The 27,636-nt window shown below is 50.8% G+C and overlaps 1 protein-coding gene and 1 pseudogene across 2 annotated transcripts; both read left to right on the top strand.

The window, feature by feature from the left end:
- gpr139 (G protein-coupled receptor 139) lies at positions 1-27,636 on the top strand. 2 transcript variants are annotated; one of them, XM_078417558.1, is made up of 3 exons: positions 1-213; positions 465-810; positions 23,394-27,636. In XM_078417558.1, exons 2-3 carry the CDS (start codon positions 684-686, stop codon positions 24,326-24,328), a joined length of 1,062 nt encoding a protein of 353 aa, XP_078273684.1. In that variant the 5' UTR covers positions 1-213; positions 465-683; the 3' UTR covers positions 24,329-27,636. The 2 variants fall into 2 exon arrangements, with proteins under 2 accessions (XP_078273684.1, XP_078273685.1); XM_078417559.1 differs by lacking the exon at positions 1-213 and adding an exon at positions 261-316.
- Positions 11,294-11,390, top strand: LOC144604302 (U2 spliceosomal RNA; annotated as a pseudogene).

Genomic DNA, 27,636 nt, shown 5'->3' with positions numbered 1-27,636 from the left:
GGCAGGGTAAGGCAGTGTAAGGCTGGGTAAGGCAGTGTAAGGCTGGGTAAGGCTGGGCAAGGCACACACACAGTGACACTTGACAGAACTCCCTGCTGCTCTGGGCGACGTACCACAGCCCGACAATCTGCAAAAAGAGTTATTTTATTTCACTCCTTTTAAGTCAAACTGGTTCTTGTGTTATAGACATAGTGCCCACTCCACTGCCTGAAGGTAAGTGCTTCACATTACAGCGTTTGCAGCAACAAAGGGAATGAATGAGCAGCCTTTTCCTCTCGCTGTGCGGTGCAATGTTGTGAGCTGCCGGGCACTTAGTGTAAAGCTCAATCTCCACAGATGCACGCCCCAAGGTGGCTGCACAACATCAAATGTTAATGTATTAATTTACCTACTTTAATGATACTTCAGCGCGGTTCATGTAAGAACAAGGCAGCTTATTCATTGCTGATTATGCCATCCTTCAGCGAGCAGCAGGGGACAGGCAGGTGGGGAAGGAAGGAAGGAAGGAGAGAGAGAGAGGTGGTTGGTCACTGCATCAGCAAGAGATAGTGTTGGCATCCCTGTCCTCGCTCACCCCCAGCCTGCGCCAGACCTCCAGCCCACCAGACCACCAGCCCAGCACCAGCCCGCCAGACCACCAGACCTCCAGACCACCGGCCAGCACCAGACCATCAGCCAAGTCCATGGAGCACAATCACATATTTACCCTCAACAGCTCGATCCCGGCCCACAACGGGAACCAGCGCGGCTGCGGTTTGGAATATATCCGTCTGGTATACTACAGTTTGCTGCTCTGTCTGGGTTTGCCAGGTGAGTCCACATCTCCATCTGATTGGGGAGACAATCTCTGCTGAAGAAGCTTCCTCTGTAACGTGGTAACCCTGTGCTGACACTTCTGTGAATGATGGCAATTATGAATTCATTATTTTACAGTGGATATCAAGGTCTCGGTAGATGGTAGATGTCTAATGCACGGTTTGTCAATCTCTATTTATTTTCTAAAATGCAAAGGCGTTATTTAAATTGGAAATCATTCTGTGGGTAATGTTCGGAAAATAATTTGCCACGTTTTTAATTGAATGGGATGTGAATAATACAGAGGACCAGGGCAGGTCCAACTCAATGGCAGGAGGTTCCTGCAAAACCTCTCTACATCAAAAATCTCTGCTTGATTTAAATGTCCATTGATTGGTGAATATTTTTTGCTTCCAACATTAGAATGATTGTTCTGAAACAATGGAATGGGTGAGTGAGTGACTGAGAACGTGACATAACTAGCTGGGCAGTTGTTGGCTGACCACTCGACCATTCATTCTGTTGTAATAATCATTGATACTAAAATCATTAATACTTGCCACAATGCTGGGCATTTCTCGAGGGCCCGCTTACACACACAGGGGAAGCAACAAATGTAAAAGTGGTTTTATATTTGCTGAAGGTCTGTGCGTGGATGCAGAGGGTGGAAGTGTAAGTGTTGCTGACCACAGATCACCCCAGCAATACATCTACCCTTCCCCTCAGTGAAAACCAGAGTTGAGATGTCATGAACATCATTTTGTTGATAAGCTGGTGTTCCCATAACACTGGGTGATATGCGGGGAGTGTAAGGAAATAACTGCAGATGCTGGTACAAATCAAAGGTATTTATTCACAAAAAGCTAGAGTAACTCAGCAGGTCAGGCAGCGTCTCAGGATTCCTTCTCTCCGGAGATGCTGCCTGACCTGCTGCGTTACTCCAGCATTTTGTGAATAAATACCTTCGTGATGTGTGGGGAACACTTTTGGCTTTATTTAAGGTGAGACTTCACTGCAGAGGAAGGTCAGTGGACAATTAACGCTCGATTTGCATTTCCCTCCGTGGCAAGTCATTAATTCTACAGCGGGGAGCGATCCTGCTCTGTAGTGAAAGGCTATCCTTGGCAGGTGGGCACCCTGCAGTTCAGGGAAGTATATCTCAGTCTGACAGCAAGGCCGGCTAATCTAGTCAGTGGCAGGAGCTGGGAATTCCTCCTTGCACAAGTATTCTGGATTCAGAAGGGAATGGTGGGTGGGACAGAGAATGCAGATTGAGTGGGACCTTCCATGAGGTAGAGGTCAGCCAGTCCAAGGTGAACAGCAACTGCAGGGCGTGAGGAAGCAAGGCAGAGTAAATGGGAGCGGCCGCAGGGGCTAGTACGGAACTGATGGGCTGAATGGTGCCCTGCAATGCTGCGTTATCGAAGGTCATAAGGTCATAGGTGATACGAGCAGAATTAGGCCATTCGGCCCATCAAGTCTACTCCGCCATTCAATCACTGGTGACCTATCTCTCCCTCCTAACCCCATTCCCCATAACCCCTGACACCCGCACTAATCAACAATCTATCTCTCTCTGCCTTAAAAAATATCCACTGCCTTGGCCTCCACAGCCGTCTGTGGCAAAGAATCCCACAGATTCACCACATTGCATCAGCCAGCTCAGGCCACAGGGCACTTGGCTCAACACAAGAGCAATCCTGGTAACCACACGTACACAAGCATGTGCCACTCTCAGTGGGCAAGTGCAGGTCCCTCTAGAAGGGCAGTCACACTGGGACACCTTTGCACTGGGAGGGGGTGGGGGGAAGGGGGGCAGGAGAATTGTGTCAAGGGTTATGGGGAGAAGGCAGGAAAATGGAATTAGGAGGCAGAGATCAGCCATGATTGAATGGCGGAGTGGACTCGATGGGCCAAATGGCCTAATACTACCACGATAATGTGTGAACTTGGGAATTGCTGAAGCACCTTTGGACAGGGGAGGTGTGGGGGGAGGGGACAGGAATCGCTGGGTCACCTCTTCTATAACGTTGGATCTGAGAGATGTAGGGCCCACACTACTCCAGTACAGAGAATGGGCCATATATATCATTGTGTGTAGGGCCCACACTACTCCAGTACAGAGAATGGGCCATATATATCATTGTGTGTAGGGCCCACACTACTCCAGTACAGAGAATGGGCCATATATATCATTGTGTGTAGGGCCCACACTACTCCAGTACAGAGAATGGGCCATATATATCATTGTGTGTAGGGCCCACACTACTCCAGTACAGAGAATGGGCCATATATATCATTGTGTGTAGGGCCCACACTACTCCAGTACAGAGAATGGGCCATATATATCATTGTGTGTAGGGCCCACACTACAGTACATAGGCTGATCCATACTGTGGATGGATATACTGAGGTACACAATGATTAAATACTGTTTGAGAGCGCTGCAAATCCAATCCTGGTCTCCCTCGATTCCTCTGTCTTACTGCTAATTACAAACAAGTTGTAAGGAAAAGATTTCCTAACTTTGCTTGTCCAACATCTGCACAGATGATCCAGTTGGCATTAGTCTGTTCTAATCTACAGATGACATATGTACAATGTGTATCACAAAATGCAGGAGTAACTCAGCGGGTCAGGTACCATCTAGGACAGAGAGATGCTGCCTGACCCGCTGAGTTACTCCAGCATTTTGTGATACCTTCGATTTGTACCAGCATCTGCAGGTATTTTCCGATGTACAACGTGTAGTTGTTACAGGTTAATATTCTGGTGCAGCAGCCACCTAGGCACCAAGTGTGAGGTTGAAAATCATATTGTTTTCCCAGTGGTTTGACTGACATTCAGTCATGTATTAATGGGCGTGTGACTTGCCCCACGAGACAGGATATTTCTCAATGCTCCCACACAAATATGGATATGGTTTGCAAAGCTTTTCCAAGGTTGAGACAAGTATAATTTTGCTTGGTTGTTCAAAAGACTCTGAAATCTTTAGAGAATTGCATCCACTAATGTCTGGTAGGATTTTAATAATTTCTACCTGAACATTCTCTCAGTTTGTGAACCCTCCATTCACCTGTAACCTTGGGTTGAATCTCGACATTGAACATTCACTTGGAATAAACTGCTCCAGCACCAATATCTGAGCTCAGGGAATCTCCCATTGGAGCTGACGGGCAGGTGGACAGGCAGAGGCTTGGAACCACTGATGGACAGAGAGGTCCTGACTTCCCCCAACACTGGGCCTGGCCTGGACAGGGACGAAAGGTCACTGGATGGACAGGGGTGAAAGGTCACTGGATGGACAGGGGTGAAAGGTCACTGGATGGACAGGGGTGAAAGGTCACTGGATGGACAGAGGTGAAAAGTCAATAGATGGACAGGGGTAAAAGGTCACTGGATGGACAGAGGTTGAAGGTCACTGGATGGACAGAGGTGGAAGGTCAATGGATGGATGGACGGAGGTTAAAGGTCACTGGATGGTTGGATGGAGGTGAAAGGTCACGGGTTAGACAGAGGCGAAAGGTCACTGGATGGACAGGGGTGAAAGGACACTGGATGAATGGACAGAGGTGAAAGGTCACTGGATGTTGGACAGAGGTGAAAGGTGACAGGTTGGATGGAGGTGAGGCAGCATCTGTGGAGAACATGGATAGGTGACGTTTGACAGAGTGCTGGAGTAACTCAGCGGGTCGGGCGGCATCTGTGGAGCATGGGTGGGTGGGAGTGGAAGTGGGATGTGACTCCATGCCAGTATTCTACAGAGAATTCCTCAGCCGTAGTTGTCACGGTAACTTCACAGAAATAAAACCAATCTTTTCCCGAGTTGTGCACCAGATGGAGGGGTCATGATTCAGGTGCTTTTACGGAAATAATGATGTAAAATAACTTCACTGCCAACGTGCAATGACAAACACTAGATCCACCAGAAGCCACAGAGATAAATGATTGGATGTGTTCAGAGATAGCAGCGGAGGGCAGCAAGTGGAACAAAATGTCAGAGCATAGAGCCAGCAGCTGGGGGCTGTAAACACTGGGAGTGTGGAGAATGCAGGTGCAAGCAGACTACTCACATTAACCTTTGATCACAGCACGAGGAAGGTTGCATGCAAAACCGCCCGGCTTCAAAGGGCCAACAGGCAGAGGTGTGTGTGGTCAGAGAGTCGGGCAACTGGAGAACGCTGGAGGCACTACAGGTCGATCATCTTCAGAAGACCATGATGAATGTCAGATCCACACAGTGATTGAAGGTATCGACCTTTAGAAGGATGAGAGGGGATCTTATCGAAACGTATAAGATTATTAAGGGGTTGGACACGTTAGAGGCAGGAAACATGTTCCCAATGTTGGGGGAGTCCAGAACAAGGGGCCACAGTTTAAGAATAAGGGGTAGGCCATTTAGAACGGAGATGAGGAAAAACGTTTTCAGTCAGAGAGTTGTAAATCTGTGGAATTCTCTGCCTCAGAAGGCAGTGGAGGCCAATTCTCTGAATGCATTCAAGAGAGAGCTAGATAGAGCTCTTACAGATAGCGGAGTCAGGGGGTATGGGGAGAAGGCAGGAACGGGGTACTGATTGAGAATGATCAGCCATGATCACATTGAATGGCGGTGCTGGCTCAAAGGGCCAAATGGCCTCCACCTGCACCTATTGTCTATTGTCTATTGTATGACAAAATGCTGGAGTAACTCAGCAGGACAGGCAGCATCTAGGAGAGAGGGAATGGGTGACGTTTCGGGTCGAGACCCTTCTTCAGACTGAACACAGTGATTGAAGTCTATGAGAACAATATAATCGTATGCACACATATTGATTAGGTTTGGATCACCAGGGTTACATGCCTGTGAGGCGGCTGGGAGGTGTTCACCTGTAACACAGCCAGGTGCAGGTGAGGTGTTCACCTGTAACACAGCCAGGTGCAGGTGAGGTGTTCACCTGTAACACAGCCAGGTGCAGGTGAGGTGGATACCTGTAACACAACCAGGTGCAAGTGAGGTGGTCACCTATAACACAGCCAGGTGCAGGTGAGGTGGTCACCTGTAACTCAGCCAGGTGCAGGTGAGGTGGTCACCTGTAACATATCATTGTGTGTAGGGCCCACACTACAGTACATAGGCTGATCCATACTGTGGATGGATATACTGAGGTACACAATGATTAAAAACTGTTTGAGAGCGCTGCAAATCCAACCTTGGTCTGCCTCGATTCCTCTGTCTTACTGCTAATTACAAACAGGTTGTAAGGAAAAGATTTCCTAACTTTGCTTGTCCAACATCTGCACAGATGATCCAGTTGGCATTAGTCTGTTCTAATCTACAGATGACATATGTACAATGTGTATCACAAAATGCAGGAGTAACTCAGCGGGTCAGGTACCATCTAGGACAGAGAGATGCTGCCTGACCCGCTGAGTTACTCCAGCATTTTGTGATACCTTCGATTTGTACCAGCATCTGCAGGTATTTTCCGATGTACAACGTGTAGTTGTTACAGGTTAATATTCTGGTGCAGCAGCCACCCAGGCACCAAGTGTGAGGTTGAAAATCATATTGTTTTCCCAGTGGTTTGACTGACATTCAGTCATGTATTAATGGGCGTGTGACTTGCCCCACGAGACAGGATATTTCTCAATGCTCCCACACAAATATGGATATGGTTTGCAAAGCTTTTCCAAGGTTGAGACAAGTATAATTTTGCTTGGTTGTTCAAAAGACTCTGAAATCTTTAGAGAATTGCATCCACTAATGTCTGGTAGGATTTTAATAATTTCTACCTGAACATTCTCTCAGTTTGTGAACCCTCCATTCACCTGTAACCTTGGGTTGAATCTCGACATTGAACATTCACTTGGAATAAACTGCTCCAGCACCAATATCTGAGCTCAGGGAATCTCCCATTGGAGCTGACGGGCAGGTGGACAGGCAGAGGCTTGGAACCACTGATGGACAGAGAGGTCCTGACTTCCCCCAACACTGGGCCTGGCCTGGACAGGGACGAAAGGTCACTGGATGGACAGGGGTGAAAGGTCACTGGATGGACAGAGGTGGAAGGTCACTGGATGGACAGGGGTGAAAGGTCACTGGATGGACAGGGGTGGAAGGTCACTGGATGGACAGGGGTGAAAGGTCACTGGATGGACAGAGGTGAAAGGTCACTGGATGGACAGAGGTGGAAGGTCAATGGATGGTTGGACGGAGGTTAAAGGTCACTGGATGGTTGGACGGAGGTGAAAGGTCACGGGTTAGACAGAGGTGAAAGGTGACAGGTTGGATGGAGGTGAGGCAGCATCTGTGGAGAACATGGATAGGTGACGTTTGACAGAGTGCTGGAGTAACTCAGTGGGTCGGGCAGCATCTGTGGAGCATGGGTGGGTGGGAGTGGAAGTGGGATGTGACTCCATGCCAGTATTCTACAGAGAATTCCTCAGCCGTAGTTGTCACGGTAACTTCACAGAAATAAAACCAATCTTTTCCAGAGTTGTGCACCAGATGGAGGGGTCATGATTCAGGTGCTTTTACGGAAATAATGATGTAAAATAACTTCACTGCCAACGTGCAATGACAAACACTAGATCCACCAGAAGCCACAGAGATAGCAGCGGAGGGCAGCAAGTGGAACAAAATGTCAGAGCATAGAGCCAGCGGCTGGAGGCTGTAAACACTGGGAGTGTGGAGAATGCAGGTGCAAGCAGGCTACTCACATTAACCTTTGATCACAGCACGAGGAAGGTTGCATGCAAAACCGCCCGGCTTCAAAGGGCCAACAGGCAGAGGTGTGTGTGGTCAGAGAGTCGGGCAACTGGAGAACGCTGGAGGCACCACAGGTCGATCATCTTCAGAAGACCATGATGAATGTCAGATCCACACAGTGATTGACGTCTATTAGAACAATATAATCGTATGCACACATATTGATTAGGTTTGGATCACCAGGGTTACACACCTGTGAGGCAGCTGGGAGGTGGTCACCTGTAACACAGCCAGGTGCAGGTGAGGTGGTCACCTGTAGCCAGGTGCATGTTGATGCTGAAGGTGATGCTGTTGGAGAAAGTCAGATTTAAATTGTTTTCATTGTAGTTTTGTTAATGGATCTCAGGAAATAAAAAGCTTTCATTCAGAAGGGACCAGTCATCGAGCTGGTCCTGTTCAGCACCTCATCGTGCATCCTGCCCCAATGTGGTCAACGTGGTGTACACACACCACCACATCTCACCCCACCCCCACCACACTCCCTGACCCCCTCACACCACCCACTGACCCCTTCTCCATCTACCCCCCCACCCCCAACCCGCCCGCCAACCCTAACCCCATCTACATCACCACCTCTCCCCCCCTCTCCCCCCTCTCCCCGGTTGTCCCTTCCTCTCCCCTCCCTTCCCCTACTATCCCCTCCCCGCCTCTCCCCTCCTCCCCTACTGATGCTGCCCACATCCAAAACCAGCACCACCACATTGGCATGGTTACCCCTCTGCTGTAATATTGCCCCACTGACCATGAACGGCCCAGAGTATCGCCAGTGCTGCCATCGCTGTGGCCCCGCCCCCTCTAATGCCCCCTCTAATGCCCCCTCTAATGCCCCATCTAATGCCCCTTCTAATGCGCCCTCTAATGCCCCCTCTAATGCCCCCCTCCAATGCCCCCCTCTAATGCCCCTAATGCCCCCTCTAATGCGCCCCTCTAATGCACCCTCTAATGCCTCTAATTTCCACTTCCTGGAAGAGCCGACCTCTCTCCACAGCCCCCCCACCCTTCCCCCCACCCTTTCCCCCCACCCTTCCCCCCCACCCTTTCCCCCCACCCTTCCCCCCCACCCTTTCCCCCCACCCTTTCCCCCCACCCCTTCCCCCCACCCCTTCCCCCCACCCCTTCCCCCCACCCCTTCCCCCCACCCTTTCCCCCCACCCTTTCCCCCCACCCTTTCCCCCCACCCTTTCCCCCCACCCTTTCCCCCACCCTTTCCCCTTCCCCCCCCCACCCTGCCCCCCCCCACCCTGCCCCCCCACCCTGCCCCCCCCACCCTGCCCCCCCACCCTGCCCCCCCCACCCTGCCCCCCCACCCTGCCCCCCACACCCTGCCCCCCCACCCTGCCCCCCACACCCTGCCCCCCACCCTTTCCCCCCACCCTGCCCCCCCCCATCCTGCCCCCCAACCCTGCCCCCCCCCACCCTTTCCCCCCACCCTGCCCCCCCACCCTGCCCCCCACCCTGCCCCCCCACCCTTTCCCCCCACCCTTTCCCCCCCACCCTGCCCCCCCCACCCTGCCCCCCCCACCCTGCCCCCGCCACCCTGCCCCCCACCCTGCCCCCCACCCTTCCCCCCCACACTGCCCCCCAACCCTGCCCCCCCACCCTGCCCCCCAACCCTGCCCCCCCCAACCCTGCCCCCCCAACCCTGCCCCCCCACCGTCACCACAACACGTGTGGCCGTCCGTGGCTGGTGGCTGCTGCTGATCATCAGCATCTTAGAAACATAGACAATAGGTGCAGGAGGAGGCCATTCAGCCCTTCGAGCCAGCACCGCCATTCACTGTGATCATGGCTGATCATCCACAATCAGTAACCCGTGCCTGACTTCTCCCCATATACCTTGATTCCACTAGCCCCTAGAGCTCTATCTAACTCTCTCTTAAACCCATCCAGTGATTTGGCCTCCACTGCCCTCTGTGGCAGAGAATCCCACAAATTCACAACTCTCCGGGTGGGAAAGATTTTTCTCACCTCAGTTTTAAACGGCCTCCTCTTTATTCTTAGACTGTGGCCCCTGGTTCTGGACTCCCTCAACATTGTGAACATTTTTCCTGCATCTAGCTTGTCCAGTCCTTTTATAATTTTATTTGTTTCTATAAGATCCCCTCTCATCCTTCTAAACTCCCTTGAATACAAGCCTAGTCTTTTCAATCTTTCCTCATATGACAGTCCCGTCATCCCAGGGATTAACCTGGTGAACCTACGCTGCACTGCCTCAATAGCAAGGATGCCCTTCCTCAAATTAGGAGACCAAAACTGTACACAATACTCCAGAGGTGGTCTTACCAGGGCCCTGTACAACTGCAGAAGAACCTCTTTACTCCTATACTGAAATGTTCTTGTTATGAAGGCCAACATGCCATTAGCTTTCTTCACTGCCTGCTGTACCTGCACGCCAACTTTCAGTGACTGATGTACAAGGACCTGCACCTCCCCCTTACCTAACCTAACACCATTGAGATAATAATCTGTCTCCTTATTTCGGCCGCCTAACCTCACATTTATCTGCATTATACCGCATCTGCCCACTCACTCAGTAATGGACACAGGATGTGTGCCCTTGTACAGAGTCTACGTGGGAATGCACAGCTCAGGCAAGGACCTGACACACAACACTTTCTCTTGTCATATTGCTGACACAGGCAGGCTGGCAGGATGCCTGAGCTGTGCTAGATAAATGTGAGGTTATCCACTTTGGACGATCAGAGCAATAAGAATGGTTCCTCTTCCCCCTTCAAATGAGTGAATTATTCAGTCTGCAGAACGGTCTCGACACAACACGTCACCTATCCATGTTCACCACAGATGCTGCCTGACCCGCTGAGTTACTCCAGCACTCTGTGAAACGTCACCTATCCATGTTCTCCACAGATGCTGCCTGACCCGCTGAGTTACTCCAGCACTCTGTGAAACGTCACCTATCCATGTTCTCCACAGATGCTGCCTGACCCGCTGAGTTACTCCAGCACTCTGTGAAACGTCACCTATCCATGTTCTCCACAGATGCTGCCTGACCCGCTGAGTTACTCCAGCATATTATGTCTACCTTCGATTTCAACCAGCATCTGCAGTTCTTTTCCCACACAGGATATTTCACACACTGACTGATGGGCTCAAGATTTTAACCAGTTGTGGAACCAAGCCAGACGCAATCCAGAACAGATCAAGTTATTTAAAACGTGTGAAAGGAAGGAGGTGCAACATTGAAATCATGACTTTATTACTTATTCTCTGAAGATGAATCAACATTAAAAAGTTATTGAATGAATACTTTATTCTGAGATGAATTATAAACTATCAATGTGAGTGGATATCCTCTCCTGATGGGGAGGAGGCTGGATTAAATGTGCCAACATTCAATTGCCCAGTTGGATGCTTTGTCCTGGAGATATAGTTGCTCTGAGTCGGTCCTGCTGAGAGCCCCCCATCATCTGTCTCTGCCCCCAGGGTCATCTGGCATAACTGATCGTGCGTCAACCTTCTTTTGTTGCATTTTACCTTGTTCCCCTTTTTCATTTTCTTTCCCACCCACCCCCTTTTGTTGTTCTCGTTCACCATGATTTATTTATTTATATATTTGATTTGATAGCATCGATATGGAAACGACAATCAACATCTCGTTGTAGTTGTACAATGACCTGCTCTCCTCACAGTCCACTTGTGCAGGTTGCACTGGAATTAGCATGCAACGTCGCTGATAGATTAATCACCATGATAATCACTGTAGCTCTTTTACTACTTGTCCAGCAGGCGGCGCCCCCTCGGCCTTTTGGCTAAGATCAAGTGTAGTATCTGTTCTGGCACAATCTAATGTTCTTATAAGAACAGGGTAAGTATAAGAGCAGTATTTGCATTAGATCATCGACGAGGAGCGGAGGTCAGGAGCACGTGTCTGGTTTAGGGGTGGATCCATGCTGGTTGGGTAACCAACCTAACACCCTTATCCAGGTGGGATGGCAGTAGCAAGTGGAGCTGGAGGGCAGGGTATCCGGAATACCCTGCGAGTATCGGTGAAGGACCTCAAGGAGGGGAACCCTTTCTCAAGGGATCTCTTCATCAAGAAGGTGCTGCTGGAGGCTTGTGGATTCAAGGCCGGGGACATCTTCTGCCTCCAGGATTTCCCAGGTAACGGATACTTCGACGTTACCTTCCAGAACCCGTCGGGATGGCAGAAGTTGCTGCAGGACTTCCGGGAGAAGGGGAATGAAGCCCCGCTGTCGCTCCTGAAGGTGCAGCCGCTCTTCACCCTCCCCACCCAGAGGGAACGGATGATCACGGTGCACATGTTTAACCCACATGTGCCCGCCGTGGATGTCCTCACCTTCCTTGCGCGCTACGTCGAAGGGGCCGGAAACTGCGTGGACATAAAGGACTTGTTCGGGATCTGGACGAGCAAGAGGCAGGTAAAGGTGAAGCTGAGGGTGGACAGGAAGGGATTCATTGTCCACCCTCCCTCGGTGTTCGCTATCGGAGGGAACCGGGGCTACATGACGTACGTGGGGCAGCCCAGGGTGTGCAGGAAATGCAACAAACCTGGGCACGTGGCGGCAGAATGCAGGACAGTCGTCTGCAGAAACTGCAAGTTAGAAGGCCACGAGACAAGGGATTGTAAAGAGAGTAAGAGCTGCAACCTGTGTGGGGAGGCAGGCCACCTTTACAGGGCCTGCCCTAAAAGAGCAAGCACTTATGCACAGGCGATAAGAGGGGCCGCTGCCAGCACCCCCAGGGTGGACGAGACGCCTCCTACCACGGAAAAAGCCCAAAAAGGAAAGGAGAGCAGGGGCGAGGACAACGCGACCACCAGGAGCCCCCAACCGCAGGACAGAGCACCCCAGGCCCCTCCCCACGAGGGTGAGTCGATGGAAGAGGGGGAACAGGAAGAGGAGGAATGGAAGGTGGTACAGTCGAGGAAAACGTTGAAGGCTGTGCGCACGGAGAAAAAGGCGGAGGGGGCAAGCAAGTCCCAAAAAAGAGTCCTCTCCCAGGACGAGGCCAGCAGCCTCTCCGCATCGGAGGATGAGACGACCGGGAGGAGCCGACAACGGAGGCAGAGGCAGAGGAAGGAAACGGGGGAGGAGGAAGGTAAGAGAAAGAACATGTCTGTTGCCCCCCAGCCCCAGGAGACTGGGAGCAGTGCCAATGGGCCCCAGCCCCAGGAGACCGTGAGCGGCACAACGGCCAATGGGCCCCTGCTCCAGGAGACTGGGAGCAGTGCCAATGGGCCCCAGCTCCGGGAGACTGGGAGCAGTGCCAATGGGCCCCAGCCCCAGGAGACTGGGAGCAGTGCCAATGGGCCCCTGCCCCAGGAGACTGGGAGCAGTGCCAATGGGCCCCAGCCCCAGGAGACCGTGAGCGGCACAACGGCCAATGGGCCCCTGCTCCGGGAGACCGTGAGCGGCACAACGGCCAATGGGCCCCTGCTCCGGGAGACCGGGAGCGGCACAATGGCCAATGGGCCCCTGCTCCGGGAGACCGGGAGCGGCACAATGGCCAATGGGCCCCAGCTCCGGGAGACCGGGAGCAGTGCAGTGGCCAATGGGCCCCAGCTCCGGGAGACCGGGAGCGGCACAATGGCCAATAGGCCCCAGCTCCGGGAGACCGGGAGCAGTGCAGTGGCCAATGGGCCCCAGCTCCGGGAGACCGGGAGCAGTGCAGTGGCCAATGGGCCCCAGCTCCAGGACACTGGGAGCAGCGCAGTGGCTTCGCCAGAAAATACACCCTGTGCTGAGGAAGCCACCAACCTGTACCACTACCTGTGCGACAAAAATGTGCAGGAACTGAGCCAGATGATTGGCATGCGGGAGGATCGCCTGGGACAATAAAGGACAATGGAGCTGAAACTGGCATCCTTAAACGTGCGCAGTGTGAAGAGCACTGTGCGATGTGTATCCGCCTTGCAGTACCTGGCCAAGGTAAAGGCGGATGTGACTTTTTTACAGGAGTGCGGGCTGCCACACCTTCGCTGCTATCGGAGGTGGTCGCGATGGTGGCCCCACGGACTGTCGGTATGGTCGGGGGGAAATGATTGTCGTGCGTCCGGTCTGGGGATCTTGCTGCGGGGAGGGGGCTTCACCATCACTGAGGTAAGGGAAGTGGTGGGGGGTCGTCTCTTGGTGGTGGATGTAATGTACCGTGGTTCTCCGCTCCGGCTGATAAATGTGTATGCCTCACCCAGGTGGAGCGAGCGGGTGGCCGTCCTCCAGCAGCTCCCACCGCTGCTGGCCACGTCTAGACCGCTCGTTCTGGCCGGTGACTTCAACTGCATCATCGATGCGGCTGGACGATCCGGCAGTGCCAACCACAGACTGGACGGCACCTCCAAACTCCTGGTGGAAACGGTCAAAGATGCAAAGCTGCGCGACGCCTTCAGTGACCCTGCAGGCGGAGTCCAGCCACGGTTCACCTGGTCAGGACCAAACGGTTCAGCCCAGTCCCGGATAGACTTCCTCTTCACATCGAGGGCCGTCACGGTCAGACACACCGACCTCGCCCCGGTGTTCTTCTCTGACCACTGCCTCCTTCAGGCCACCTGTCACCTACAGGAGGACCGGAAGGCGGGCAGAGGGACGTGGAAGCTAAACGTGGAGCTGTTGACCCCGGAGAACGTTAAGGAGCTAAAGAGGGACTACGCATGTTGGAGAACTGTGAGGCCCCTCTTTGACTCCCAGACACTCTGGTGGGAGGCAACAAAGGAGAACATCAAGAAGTTCTTCGTCTCAAAAGGTGTTCAGAGAGCAAGACAGGGTAAGAGGGAACTGTGTCAACTCCAGACAGATTTGCAGCAGCTACTCCTTCTGCAGAGGAGAGGGGTGGATGTGAGGGAGGAACTGAGAGAGTTGAAGGGCCGGCAAGCTCGGCTCTTTACCTCTGAATCCTCCAAGATCATCTTCCGGTCCAGGGTCCGCCATGTTGAGCAGGATGAGACGTGCTCACGTTACTTCTTCCATAAGGTTCACAGGGGGAGCTCTGTGATCAAAAGCCTTAGGGAGGAGGACGGCTCGGTAACATCCTCGCAGACAGACATGCTCAAGATCTGCAGATCCTTTTATAAGGATCTGTACGATGTAAAGACCACAGACAGCACCGCCTCCCAGAACTTCCTGTCCTCCATCACGGTAGTCTTGGACGACAGCAAGCGGGAGAGTCTGGACCAACCACTGACCCTGGAGGAGCTGACTGGCTCCATCCGTTCCTTTGACTCGAGTAAAACTCCCGGAGGCGATGGCTTACCGGCAGAGTTGTACTCGGCTCTGTGGGACTGGGTGGGCCCGGACCTGCTGGAAGTGTACAACGATATACTCCTAGCAGGCAGCATGTCAGACTCTATGAGGAAGGGCAACATCACCCTGATCTACAAGCAGAAGGGGGAGATGAATGACTTAAGGAATTGGAGACCCATCACATTGTTGAATGTAGACTACAAGATCCTGTCTAAGGCCATCGCCAACCGGGTCAAGTCTGCTCTGGGACAGGTGATCCACCCGGACCAAACCTGTGCTGTACCTGGCAGGAAAATCTCAGACAGCCTGGTGCTGCTGAGAGATACCATTGCCTACGTGCAGGACAGACGGGTGGATGCCTGCCTGGTCAGCTTGGACCAGGAGAAGGCCTTCGACAGGATATCGCACACGTACATGAGGGACGTGCTCTCCAAAATGGGCTTTGGGGAGGGAATCAGGAAGTGGATACAACTGCTCTACTCCGATATCTGTAGTGCAGTCCAAATTAATGGGTGGGAATCAGACAGCTTCCCCGTCAGGTCTGGAGTCAGGCAGGGTTGCCCTCTTTCCCCTGTCTTGTTCGTCTGTTGCATTGAACCCTTTGCCGAATCCATCAGGAAGGATGCGAGCATAAGAGGAGTGACATTGCCAGGCAGTGGGGGCACTCAGGTCAAGGCCTCCCTGTACATGAACGATGTCGCCGTCTTCTGCTCGGATCCAGGGTCGGTCCGCAGACTGATCAGCGTCTGCGACCAGTTTGAGTCGGCCACGGGGGCCAGGGTAAACCGCAGGAAGAGCGAGGCCATGCTCTTTGGCAACTGGCCCGACCGATCTTCCATCCCCTTCACCATCAAGCCTGACTTCCTGAAGGTGCTGGGGATCTGGTTCGGGAAGGCTGAGGCGTGTAACAAAAATTGGCTGGAGTGGATAGCCAAGGTGGGGAAGAAGCTGGAGCTGTGGAAGCAGCGTTCCCTCTCCATCACGGGGAAAAACCTGGTCATCAGGTGTGAGGTGCTCTCGGGGCTGCTGTACTTGGCGCAAGTGTGGCCCGTCCCTCCCTCCTACGCCAAGGGGATCACCCGGGCCGTCTTCCGTTTCATCTGGGGGTCGGCGATGGACCGGGTGCGACGGGCCACAATGCACAAGTCGGCAGACAACGGGGGTAAAGACGTGCCCAACGTCGCCCTCATTCTGATGGCCACCTTCGTGTGTGGCTGCATCAGGCGGAGCATAGAGCCAAGGCACGTGGGCACCAAATGCCACTACCTGCTGAGGTTCTACCTGTCCCCGGTGTTGCGAAGGATGGGCCTGGCGCAGATGCCACGCAATGTGCCAGTCAGCTGGACATTGCCGAACCATCTGTCGTTTGTGGACAGGTTCTTCCGGACCAACACCTTTGACCACAAGTCCATCGGGCAGTGGTCAGCACGGAACGTCCTGCAGGCACTGCAGGGGAATGACTCCATGGATCCTGTGGCGTGGTTCCCAGAACAGACTGCCCAGCTTGTCTGGCAAAATGCCTCATCGCCAGAACTCACCAACAAGCACCAAGACCTGGCTTGGCTGGCGGTGAGGGGAGCCCTCCCAGTCAGATCCTTCCTGCACCGCCGGAACCTCACTACCAGCGCACGCTGCCCTCGGGACGGCTGCTACGGTGAGGAGACGGTGGCCCACCTCTTCAAAGAGTGTGGATTTGCCAGGAGAGTCTGGAGAGGTCTGCAGGGGTCCCTGTCACGATTCATTCCGAGCAGCTCCGTCACAGAGGACTCTGTGCTCTACGGACTGTTCCCAGGGACGCATTCCGAGACTGACATCGAGTGTTGCTGGAAGGTCATCAACTCGGTGAAAGACGCTCTTTGGTCTGCCCGATCCTTGTTGACCTCCCAGCGGAGCGAGCTGTCCGTCAAGGAATGTTGCCGACTGGCTCACTGCAGACTGCAGGAGTACGTGCTGAGGGACGCTCTGAAGCTCGGTGCAGCCAACGCCAAGGCCCTGTGGGGGAGGACCACAGTCTAGGGCCCTTCCGCTGCTGGACATGGGGGGCAGGGTGTGGTGGAGAGAGACGCCCCTCCAAATAAGGGATATGTATGTAAATGTATGTAAGTGTCTAAGTAAATGCCTGTATTGAATATGTAACCTCCGGAAATGTCGGATGGGTTTGTTTAAAAATGATGTTTTGTAAATGATATTTATTACTTGAATAAAGTATTTTTTGATATAAAAAAATAATCACTGAAATATTTCAAATGACCACTTAATGCAAGGAGGTCTTGTTGACCTTTCCAGCATCAGCCAGCTTGCTCTGTTCCAATCTGTATTCTGACTGGCTGCCATTACCATTAGCCAAGGTCCAGTTGACACCCCCCCCCTCACCCCCATCGGGAAGTCTAAGTCCCTGTACACACTAAGTCCCTGTACACACTAAGTCCCTGTACACACTAAGTCCCTGTACACACTAAGTCCGGGTACACACACTAAGTCCCTGTACACACTAAGTCCCTGTACACACTAAGTCCCTGTACACACTAAGTCCCTGTACACACTAAGTCCCTGTACACACTAAGTCCGTGTACACACACTAAGTCCCTGTACACACTAAGTCCCTGTACACACTAAGTCCCTGTACACACTAAGTCCGTGTACACACACTAAGTCCCTGTACACACACTAAGTCCCTGTACACACTAAGTCCGTGTACACACACTAAGTCCTTGTACACACACTAAGTCCCTGTACACACACTAAGTCCCTGTACACACACTAAGTCCCTGTACACACACTAAGTCCCTGTACACACACTAAGACCTTGTACACACACTAAGTCCCTGTACACACTAAGTCCGTGTACACACACTAAGTCCCTGTACACACACTAAGTCCCTGTACACACCAAGTCCGTGTACACACACTAAGTCCTTGTACACACACTAAGTCCCTGTACACACACTAAGTCCCTGTACACACACTAAGTCCCTGTACACACACTGTCCCTGTACACACACTAAGTCCCTGTACACACACTAAGTCCCTGTACACACACTAAGTCCCTGTACACACACTAAGTCCCTGTGCACACTAAGTCCATGTACACACGAAGTCCATGTACACACTAAGTCCCTGTACACACTAAGTCTGTAATGGCAGTTTCTTAGTGTCCGTGTACACACAAAGTCCCTGTACACACTAAGTCCGTGTACACACTCCGTCCCTGTACACACTAAGTCCCTGTACAAACTAAGTCCCTGTACACACTAAGTCCATCTACACACTAAGTCCATGTACACACTCCGTCCCTGTACACACTAAGTCCCTGTACAAACTAAGTCCCTGTACACACTAAGTCCATCTACACACTAAGTCCATGTACACACTCCGTCCCTGTACACACTAAGTCCCTGTACTCACTAAGTCCGTGTACACCCACTTTGGAATCCTTTGGTTCTCTGTGCGTGGATGTGGGTGTGTTGTGTGGTGGAGATGTTTCGTTTGATGTGTATTAAACTGAGATCATGACCACTGCACAAGGACATGTAATGTCCCAATACACTCGACCTCATCGCCAGCATTTAGTCACAGAGTCACTGAGAGTCACAGAGACCCACAGAGATACAGAGACACAGAGACACAGAGACACAGAGACACAGAGACACAGAGACACAGAGTCACAGAGACACAGAGACACAGAGACACAGAGTCACAGAGACACAGAGGCACAGAGACACAGAGACACAGAGTCACAGAGACACAGAGACACAGACACAGAGTCACAGAGACACAGAGACACAGAGACACAGAGTCACAGAGACACAGAGAGACACAGAGACACAGAGACACAGAGTCACAGAGACACAGTCACAGAGACACAGAGAGACACAGAGTCACAGAGACACAGAGACACAGAGTCACAGAGTCAGAGACACAGAGAGACACAGAGACACAGAGACACAGAGTCACAGAGACACAGAGACACAGAGTCACAGACACAGAGACACAGAGACACAGACACACAGAGTCACAGAGACACAGAGACACAGAGAGACAGAGACACAGAGACACAGAGACACAGAGACACAGAGACAGAGACACAGAGACACAGAGACCCACAGAGACACAGAGACACAGAGACACAGAGACACAGAGTCACAGAGACCCACAGAGACACAGAGACACAGAGACACAGAGTCACAGAGTCACAGAGACACAGAGACACAGAGAGACAGAGACACAGAGACACAGAGACACAGAGACACAGAGACAGAGACACAGAGACACAGAGACCCACAGAGACACAGAGACACAGAGACACAGAGACACAGAGTCACAGAGACCCACAGAGACACAGAGACACAGAGACACAGAGTCACAGAGACCCACAGAGACACAGAGACAGAGACACAGAGACACAGAGACCCACAGAGACACAGAGAGTCACAGAGACCCACAGAGACACAGAGACACAGAGACACAGAGTCACAGAGACCCACAGAGACACAGAGACACAGAGACACAGAGTCACAGAGACCCACAGAGACACAGAGACACAGAGACACAGAGACCCACAGAGACACAGAGACACAGAGACACAGAGTCACAGAGACCCACAGAGACATAGTGAGTCACAGAGACACACAGAGTCACAGAGTCACAGAGAGACACAGTCACAGAGACATAGTGAGACACAGAGTCACAGAGTCACAGAGAGACACAGAGTCACAGAGACATAGTGAGACACAGAGACACAGAGACACAGAGACACAGAGTCACAGAGAGACATAGAGACATAGAGTCACAGAGACACAGAGACATAGTGAGACACAGTCACAGTCACAGAGACACACAGAGACACAGAGACACAGAGTCACAGAGACATAGTGAGACACAGAGTCACAGAGTCACAGAGAGACACAGAGTCACAGAGAGTCACAGAGTCACAGAGTCACAGAGTCACAGAGTCACAGAGAGACATAGAGTCGCAGAGAGACACAGAGAGACACAGAGTCACAGAGAGACACAGAGAGACACAGAGTCACAGAGAGTCACAGAGTCACAGAGACACAGAGACACAGAGACATAGTGAGACACAGAGTCACAGAGTCACAGAGAGACACAGAGAGACACAGAGTCACAGAGTCACAGAGAGACACAGAGTCACAGAGTCACAGAGAGACATAGAGTCGCAGAGAGACACAGAGTCACAGAGTCACAGAGAGACATAGAGTCGCAGAGAGACACAGAGTCACAGAGTCACAGAGAGACACAGAGTCACAGAGAGACACAGAGTCACAGAGAGACACAGAGTCACAGAGAGACACAGAGTCACAGAGTCACAGAGAGACATAGAGTCGCAGAGAGACACAGAGTCACATAGAGACATAGAGTCACAGAGACACACAGAGACATAGAGTCGCAGAGAGACACAGAGTCACAGAGTCACAGAGAGACACAGAGTCACAGAGAGACACAGAGTCACAGAGAGACACAGAGTCACAGAGTCACAGAGAGACATAGAGTCGCAGAGTGATACAGCAGGGAAACAGGCCCTTCAGCTTAACATGCCCACACCGGCCAACATGTCCCAGCTACACTAGTCCCACTTGCCTACGTTTGGTCCATGCCCCTCCAAACCTGTCCTATCCATGTACCTGTCTAGCTGTTTCTTAAGCGTTGTGATAGTCCGTGTGACCATGTGGGTTCCTCTCCATATATACGTGTGGGAAAGATATACAGGCAAATGGAGGCAGCACAATATGCCAACTTGGTCAGCATGGACAAGGCCGGCCGAAGGGCCTGTTTCCCTGCTGTACAGCTCTATGACTATGAATATTTAACTAACTGAATAGAATATAACATTCCCTGTGCTCCATTTATCCTTCAGAACAACTTGTTCTGAAATAAAAAACAGAAGAAAGCAAAAATGTCAACATTTGAAATGGAAAATATTATACCGATGCAATGGGATTAGCATGTTAATTAATCCGGTTTCATCCCACACTCCAAAGACGCGCAGGTTTGTAGATGAATTGGCTTCGGTAAAGTTGTAAATTGCCCCTAGTGTGTGTAGGATAGTGTTAGTGTGTGGGGATCGCTGGTCGGTGTGGACTCGGTGGGCCGAAGGGCCTGCTTCCGCGCTGTATCTCTAAACTAAACTAATGGAGTCTGAAGAAGGGTCTCGGCCCGAAACACCACCCACTCCATCTCTCTGTGAAACGTCACCTATCCATGTTCCCCACAGATGCTACCTGACCTGCTGAGTTACTCCAGCACTCTGTGAAACGTCACCTATCCATGTTCTCCACAGATGCTACCTGACCTGCTGAGTTACTCCAGCTTTTTGTGTCCATCTAATGGAGGTGATTGGATCGCTTGGTTGGCGGTGGAGTTGGGAGATTGAGCAGTCTGATTATTGATCCGGGCCGCAGCACACAAGGGCTGGCAGTGAGAGGCATGTGTGAGGGACTGGTGCATGGGCTAGCGTACAGAGCACACACACGCTGCACGCTGCACGCTGCACGCTGCACGCTGCACGCTGCCCATCAGTCTGTCCGTGTCCTGCTGGGGGGGGGCAGCATTGTGTTCCCGGCCCATGGGCTAGCGTACAGAGCACACACACGCTGCACGCTGCACGCTGCACGCTGCACGCTGCACGCTGCACGCTGCACGCTGCCCATCAGTCTGTCCGTGTCCTGCTGGGGGGGGGCAGCATTGTGTTCCCGGCCTGTGTTTACCCAGTCCAGTTGTGGAGAGTTCCTGGCCCATGTTTACCCAATCCATCTGATGGACTTCCGGAGGTCATACCTGGCTGCCTTGTAGGCCTTGAGGTCGCCTGAGTTAAAGGCAGTCGTCCGTGCTTTAAGTTTAGCACGGATTTCCCGTCCGACCCAGGGTTCCTGATTTGGGTAAGTGCAGATGGTGGCTTTTGGAACCACATCATCGATGCACTTACTTATGTAGCCGAAGACAGAGTCTGTGTATCGTTGATATTGCCTTCTGCTGCGTCTTTAAACATCTGCCAGTCAGTTGTGTCAAAGCAGTCCTGTAAGGCCTCATCAACCTTATTGTTCCATTCATATATCACCCTGGACACCGGCTTTTCCTGTTTTAGTTTCTGCCTGTATGCAGGCAGCAGTAGAATGGGCCCGTGGCTAGATCGCCTCTCCCTGTGTGTACACATGCAGCTCTGCATGGGCCCGTGGCTAGATCGCCTCTCCCTGTGTGTACACATGCAGCAGCTCTGCATGGGCCCGTGGCTAGATCGCCTCTCCCTGTGTGTACACATGCAGCTCTGCATGGGCCCGTGGCTAGATCGCCTCTCCCTGTATGTACACATGCAGCAGCTCTGCATGGGCCCGTGGCTAGATCGCCTCTCCCATCAGCAGCTCTGCAGAAGCTGCATGGACCCGTGGCTGGATCTTGTCTAGTTTCTCCTGTGTCCTATTCCCCACCAATGTGCTCAGAGCGATGGCCATGTTACCAGCATTTCCTCAGGGTCACACCAAGCCCACAGTGACTGCAGCAGGGGCAGGTATATGGACAGCACACCTGGGACGTGAACCGTGCAGAGCCCTGCTGCAGGTGAATGTCTCAGCGCCGTGATTTATGAGCCTTGGGGAACAGCTCATTCAAGCTGCTGCCTATAGATCCATCACCCTCCCTGCCTGGCTGCAAATCATCGCAAGCACTTTGTTCCACACTGCCTTGACGTTTTTATGGAACCGTTTTGCAGCAGTTGGCAATTAGGTTCAGCTGGCAGCTTATCTGTCCGTGTCTGCATTCTCCACCCACATCCATTCAACATAATCCCAGTACAAAAGCAGAAAACGCTGGAAGCTGCAGGTCAGGCCGCATCTGTGGAAGAGAAACAGGTCCAACACTCGTCAGTTGGGAAGGAGAGAATAGAAAGGAGAGGATATTCTGGCTTGATGCAGTGTTACAGGCCCAATAAACAATTGTGCAATCACCTCCAGTGACCACAACAGCACCACAACCATTCCAACAGATGGTCCTAAACCAGTACTAAACTAGTACCAAACCAGTACCAAACCAGTACTAAACCAGTACCAAACCAGTACCAAACCAGTACCAAACCAGTACCAAACCAGTACCAAACCAGTACCAAACCAGTACCAAACCAGTACCAAACCAGTACCAAACCAGTACTAAACCAGTATTAAACCAGCACCTTCATTGAGCATGGACTACACGGAACTGCCTGCCACTGTTGACATAACATGGCAGAGAGGGTGGAGGATGGGGGATGACCTTAGCATCCTCTGTGATGGAGGGTGACCAATAATCCCTCTGGAGAGTAACGAGTTCACATTACGAGCTTGCTCTACACTAAACCGGCAAACATATCTCCACTTCTGAAATGGACTTTACAGAAGCAAAGTTAAGTGTGTTACGTGACAACACCCTGGGTTTAATGCCCATGTTAAACTCTCCTACCCCTATCATTCCTCCTCAGTTAGAGTTACTCAGCATGAAACAGGCCCTTCAGCCCAACCGGTCCATGCTAACCCATCTATGCTTGTCCCATTTGCTGTGAAGAGTAATCAGGGTGGGGGAACCTGTTGAGATAATGCTTTGTGTTGCAGCATGTCAACGTCTAAATGACCTTGTGTTTGTGTCACCAGCTAACATCCTGACGGTCATCATCCTGTCCCGCCTGGTAGCCCGGAGGCAGAAGTCCTCATACAACTATCTCCTAGCCCTGGCTGCTGCCGACATCTTCATCCTTGTCTTCATTGTCTTTCTGGATTTCCTGCTGGAAGACTTCGTCCTGGGCCGGCAGATGCCCCAGGTTCTGGATAAGATTATTGGAGTGCTGGAGTTCTCATCCAATCACACATCCATCTGGATCACAGTCCCATTAACCATAGACAGGTACATCGCAGTATGCCACCCCCTGAAATACCACACTGTGTCCTACCCCACACGCACACGCAGGGTAATCATGAGTGTGTACGTCACCTGCCTGGTCACCAGCATCCCGTACTACTGGTGGCCAAACATATGGACTGAGAACTACTCAAGTACTTCCATGCATCAGCTTCTGATCTGGGTTCACTGTTTCACCGTCTACCTGGTGCCATGTTCAATATTCTTTGTTTTGAATTCAATCATTATCCACAAACTGAAGAGGAAAAGCAGCTTCTGTATGCGCGGCTACTCCAGGGGGAAAACCACAGCCATCCTTCTCACCATCACCACCATCTTTGCAATCCTCTGGGCTCCCAGGATGGTGATGATTCTCTACCACCTGTACGGTTTGCCCGTCAACAACGGCCAGCTGGTGCACGTGGTCTCAGACGTGGCCAACATGCTCGCCTTCCTCAACACCGCCATCAACTTCTTCCTGTACTGCTTCATCAGCAAGCGTTTCCGCACAATGGCAGTGGCAACACTGAAAGCCTTCGTCAAATGCCAGAAGCAACCCGTGCAGTTTTCCACCAACCACAACTTCTCCATCACCAGCAGCCCCTGGATCTCACCGGCCAACTCACACTGCATCAAGATGCTGGTGTATCAATACGACAAGGATGGAAAGCCTCTGAAGATATCCCCCTGAACTGGAGGGTCCATGAAGATATCTCCCTGGGATGGAGGTGAAGATATCTCCCTGGGATGGAGGGTGAAGATATCTCCCTAGGATGGAAGGTGAAGATATCTCCCTAGGATGGAAGGTGAAGATTTCTCCCTGTGGAAAGCCTCTGCCAAAGTGGAAAGGCTACTCCACTGTGTCATCTGAAGGTGATCTTGCCAATCATTTAGCATCCAAATGATTGCACATTTTAATGTCTACCTCTTCCACCATTTGCACATGGCTCTGTGCATTTTTGAGCTGTACATCACTTCTACACATAGGGCATTAATAAGGCCTTTTCCAAGAGCCAGTTGGCATTGACAGCCAGCCACTGTGAGACCTTTGCATGCGTGAAAGGGCAGAACAGAGATGAGTGGAAGAGGTGGCGTAAACACTTGGAAAAACCATAATAGACTGCATCTAATAAAGTTACTTAGATCTGAGCTTATAAACATATACCAAAAGATTCTATGCTATGTATTCTCTAGGTTTTATAGTACGGTTTAAAACTGATCCAAGTTGTCGAGATCTTACAGTGCAGATTTAAGAGAATGCTCTGCAGTCTTACTCTAGAGTTACTTTATTATGTTTTGTGAATCACTTAGAGATGCGCTCAGGTGAAATATTTGAGTACATTTAAATGTGTTGCGTTTGGAATGTTTGAAGGTGTATGTTCTGCAGATTGAGGGGGATTTGCTGCAAGCACTGATGATATAAAGGCAGGTTGCACAGCTAGCTTTACAATTTGTGTTGGGAAAGGTTGAACTCATTAGTAACAGTTGACAGCTTGCCCTGGAGTTGCAAACAGCAATTTATTCAACCCCACCACACAAAGAGAACAGACTCAGGCCTGGAGAATGCATTTCACACCTCGTGAGCACTTTGTAGGCAGAAGCAGTGAGGTTGTCTTTGATTGTTTATCCTGAATATGGGAGTTTATTGAACGTTTTGTGACAATCAATGAGGAAGAGTTTGTGGGCAGAAGGATCGCATGCTGAAGTCTTTAGGCGTGACTGTTCTGTTAGCATCACCTGAGGGATGACTGAGCACACGCATTGTAAGTGTGTGTCAGTAACACAACTGTGACGTGGAATTGCTGGTTTAACGATGAGCCAACAAGAGAGCAGAACATTGATTTCCGTTTGCTGCAAGCAACACCCTCCTCTGTTCTCCATTCAAACCACAAGTCACATCTTATCTTTAAGGTTGAAGTTGTGCAGAATGAATATTGAAAAGATCATATTTTATCCCTTACATCGTGCAGACAATGCGAATAAGATTTTAAACACTTGCTTGTAACAAAGTACATAATGGTTGTGTTGTGAATGCATTGTGATTGGTGAACACTATTTTTCCTGCTCGTGAGAATTTGCACAATCATTTTGAGATGATGCCAGCTGAAAGATTTTATACATTCACTGAATGTCCAAGTTTTACCCAGAGGCTAATATTAGTCAATTGAATGCTTTTATTGCCTTCATTATAAACTATTTTCATCTGGAAATGTCATGATATCTCATGATCTCGTGAGTTACTGGTTGCAGCTCCACAGAGCACGCCCAGTCAGAATTCACCACCTCTAGATTTCACCCACGTTTATATCTAATCCAAAGTAAATCTCTTCACTTTGTGTTTGGAGTTCTATCATTCTATTCCAGCTGGCATCCAAACTTGTTCACAGTTGAACACGTGCCTGTACTCTGACCTGGCTATTAAGTTTATCCGGGTGGGTGGTTTTTCAGGATTAGTGTGGAGTTTTAAAGATCTGTCATTTGGGTCTCTCCATGCCGCGGGTCACCAAATGATAGCACAGGTGGCATTCGTCTCTGACTGACTAAAATGCTTTGTTTAAAATTCCATTTCTTCATGGGATGCAATGCAGTATCAAGCCTTCTCTCCTGAGATGCTGCCTGACCTGCTGAGTTACTCCAGCATTTTGTGAATAATCACGCCTTGGTCTAATGGTTTGCCATATTTGATACAATGGAACCAATGTGGATACCCCTAGCATTTTACTGCGGAATTTCTAAGCACTAAAACGATGAACAAAGGTCTTTCCAGTTGTTGTCAAAAGAGTTTATTAAAAAATAAAATATTGCAAAAATATGATTGTGAACATCTTCAGCAGAAATTCAGCTGCAGAGAGGATCTGAGTAATAACACTAGTGCTTACACCAGCTGATGCCTGTACATATTCTAGTAGATGAAGAAAATGCCGACACACAGAGCAATTAAACATTATTCCCTTTATCCTGTGTCTGACACTGTGGACGGCTCGATTGTAATCATGTATTGTCTTTCCACTGACAGGTTAGCGCGCAACAAAAGCTTTTCACTGTACCTCAGTACATGTGACAACAAACTAGACTCAACAGTTATCAACAATTTTTCCATCAATATGCTCCCCAATTCTGTTCTGATTTTGTGCTCAATCAACTAATTGAATAAAGCAATCACTATAAAGTAAATTGAAAGAGTGAAGGTTTGAGCCTGGCGGTTTGACCAATGTACAGGTGCCTCAGCCCAAGCTGGCACTGAAGCAGTGAGCTCCAGCCAGACACAACAATGATATCCACACATACAAACATTCGCCATGCTCCACACCTCAGTGATGGGGCGTGAAGAGGAAGGGCCACAACAAGGCAATGGAATGGCCACCTCTGCTTCACCTGCATTATAGAAACACAGGAAAGAATAGGTGCGGGAGGAGGCCATTCGGCCCTTCGAGGCAGCACCGCCATTCAATGTGATCATGGCTGATCATCCACAATCAGTACCCCATCCCTGCCTTCCCCCCATATCCCTTGATTCCCTTGGCCCTAAAAGCTAAATCTAACTCTCTCTTCTGTGGCAGAGAATTCCACAGATTCACAACTCTCTGGGTGAAGAAGTTTCTCCTCATCTCAGTCCTAAATGGCCTACCCCTTATTCTTAAACTGTGTGACCGCTGGTTCTGGACTCACCCAACATCGGGAACATTTTTCCTGCATCTAGCCTGTCCAATCCTTTAAGAATGTTATATGTTTCTGTAAATTCCACTCTGTGGGCCAGACCGGCATTTTACAAACATTAGTCTTTCAATCAGATTACCATGACATCGTTACCACATAATGTTCTGAACAAAACCACACAAAACTGCATCAAGTGAAATTCTGTCAGGTGACTATCTAAGATATGGGGCTTCTGCATTAAACAGAATGTATCAACATTTAATATTGAATTGATCTAAATTATGAATAATATATTTGACGGCTGCATATGTCATTAATCTTCTGTATTTTACAGTGTAGAAT

This window comes from Rhinoraja longicauda, chromosome 21 (assembly GCF_053455715.1).
Source record: "Rhinoraja longicauda isolate Sanriku21f chromosome 21, sRhiLon1.1, whole genome shotgun sequence".
Classification (NCBI taxonomy): domain Eukaryota; kingdom Metazoa; phylum Chordata; class Chondrichthyes; order Rajiformes; family Arhynchobatidae; genus Rhinoraja; species Rhinoraja longicauda.
This window is presented reverse-complemented; position numbering and strand designations above follow the sequence as displayed.

Bases quoted from the DNA above. Each gene is read 5' to 3' on its own strand.
- gpr139 (XM_078417558.1), top strand. From the start codon at position 684: ATGGAGCACAATCACATATTTACCCTCAACAGCTCGATCCCGGCCCAC. The intron at 811-23,393 runs GTGAGTCCACAT...TTGTGTCACCAG, and splicing joins GCTCTGTCTGGGTTTGCCAG to CTAACATCCTGACGGTCATC.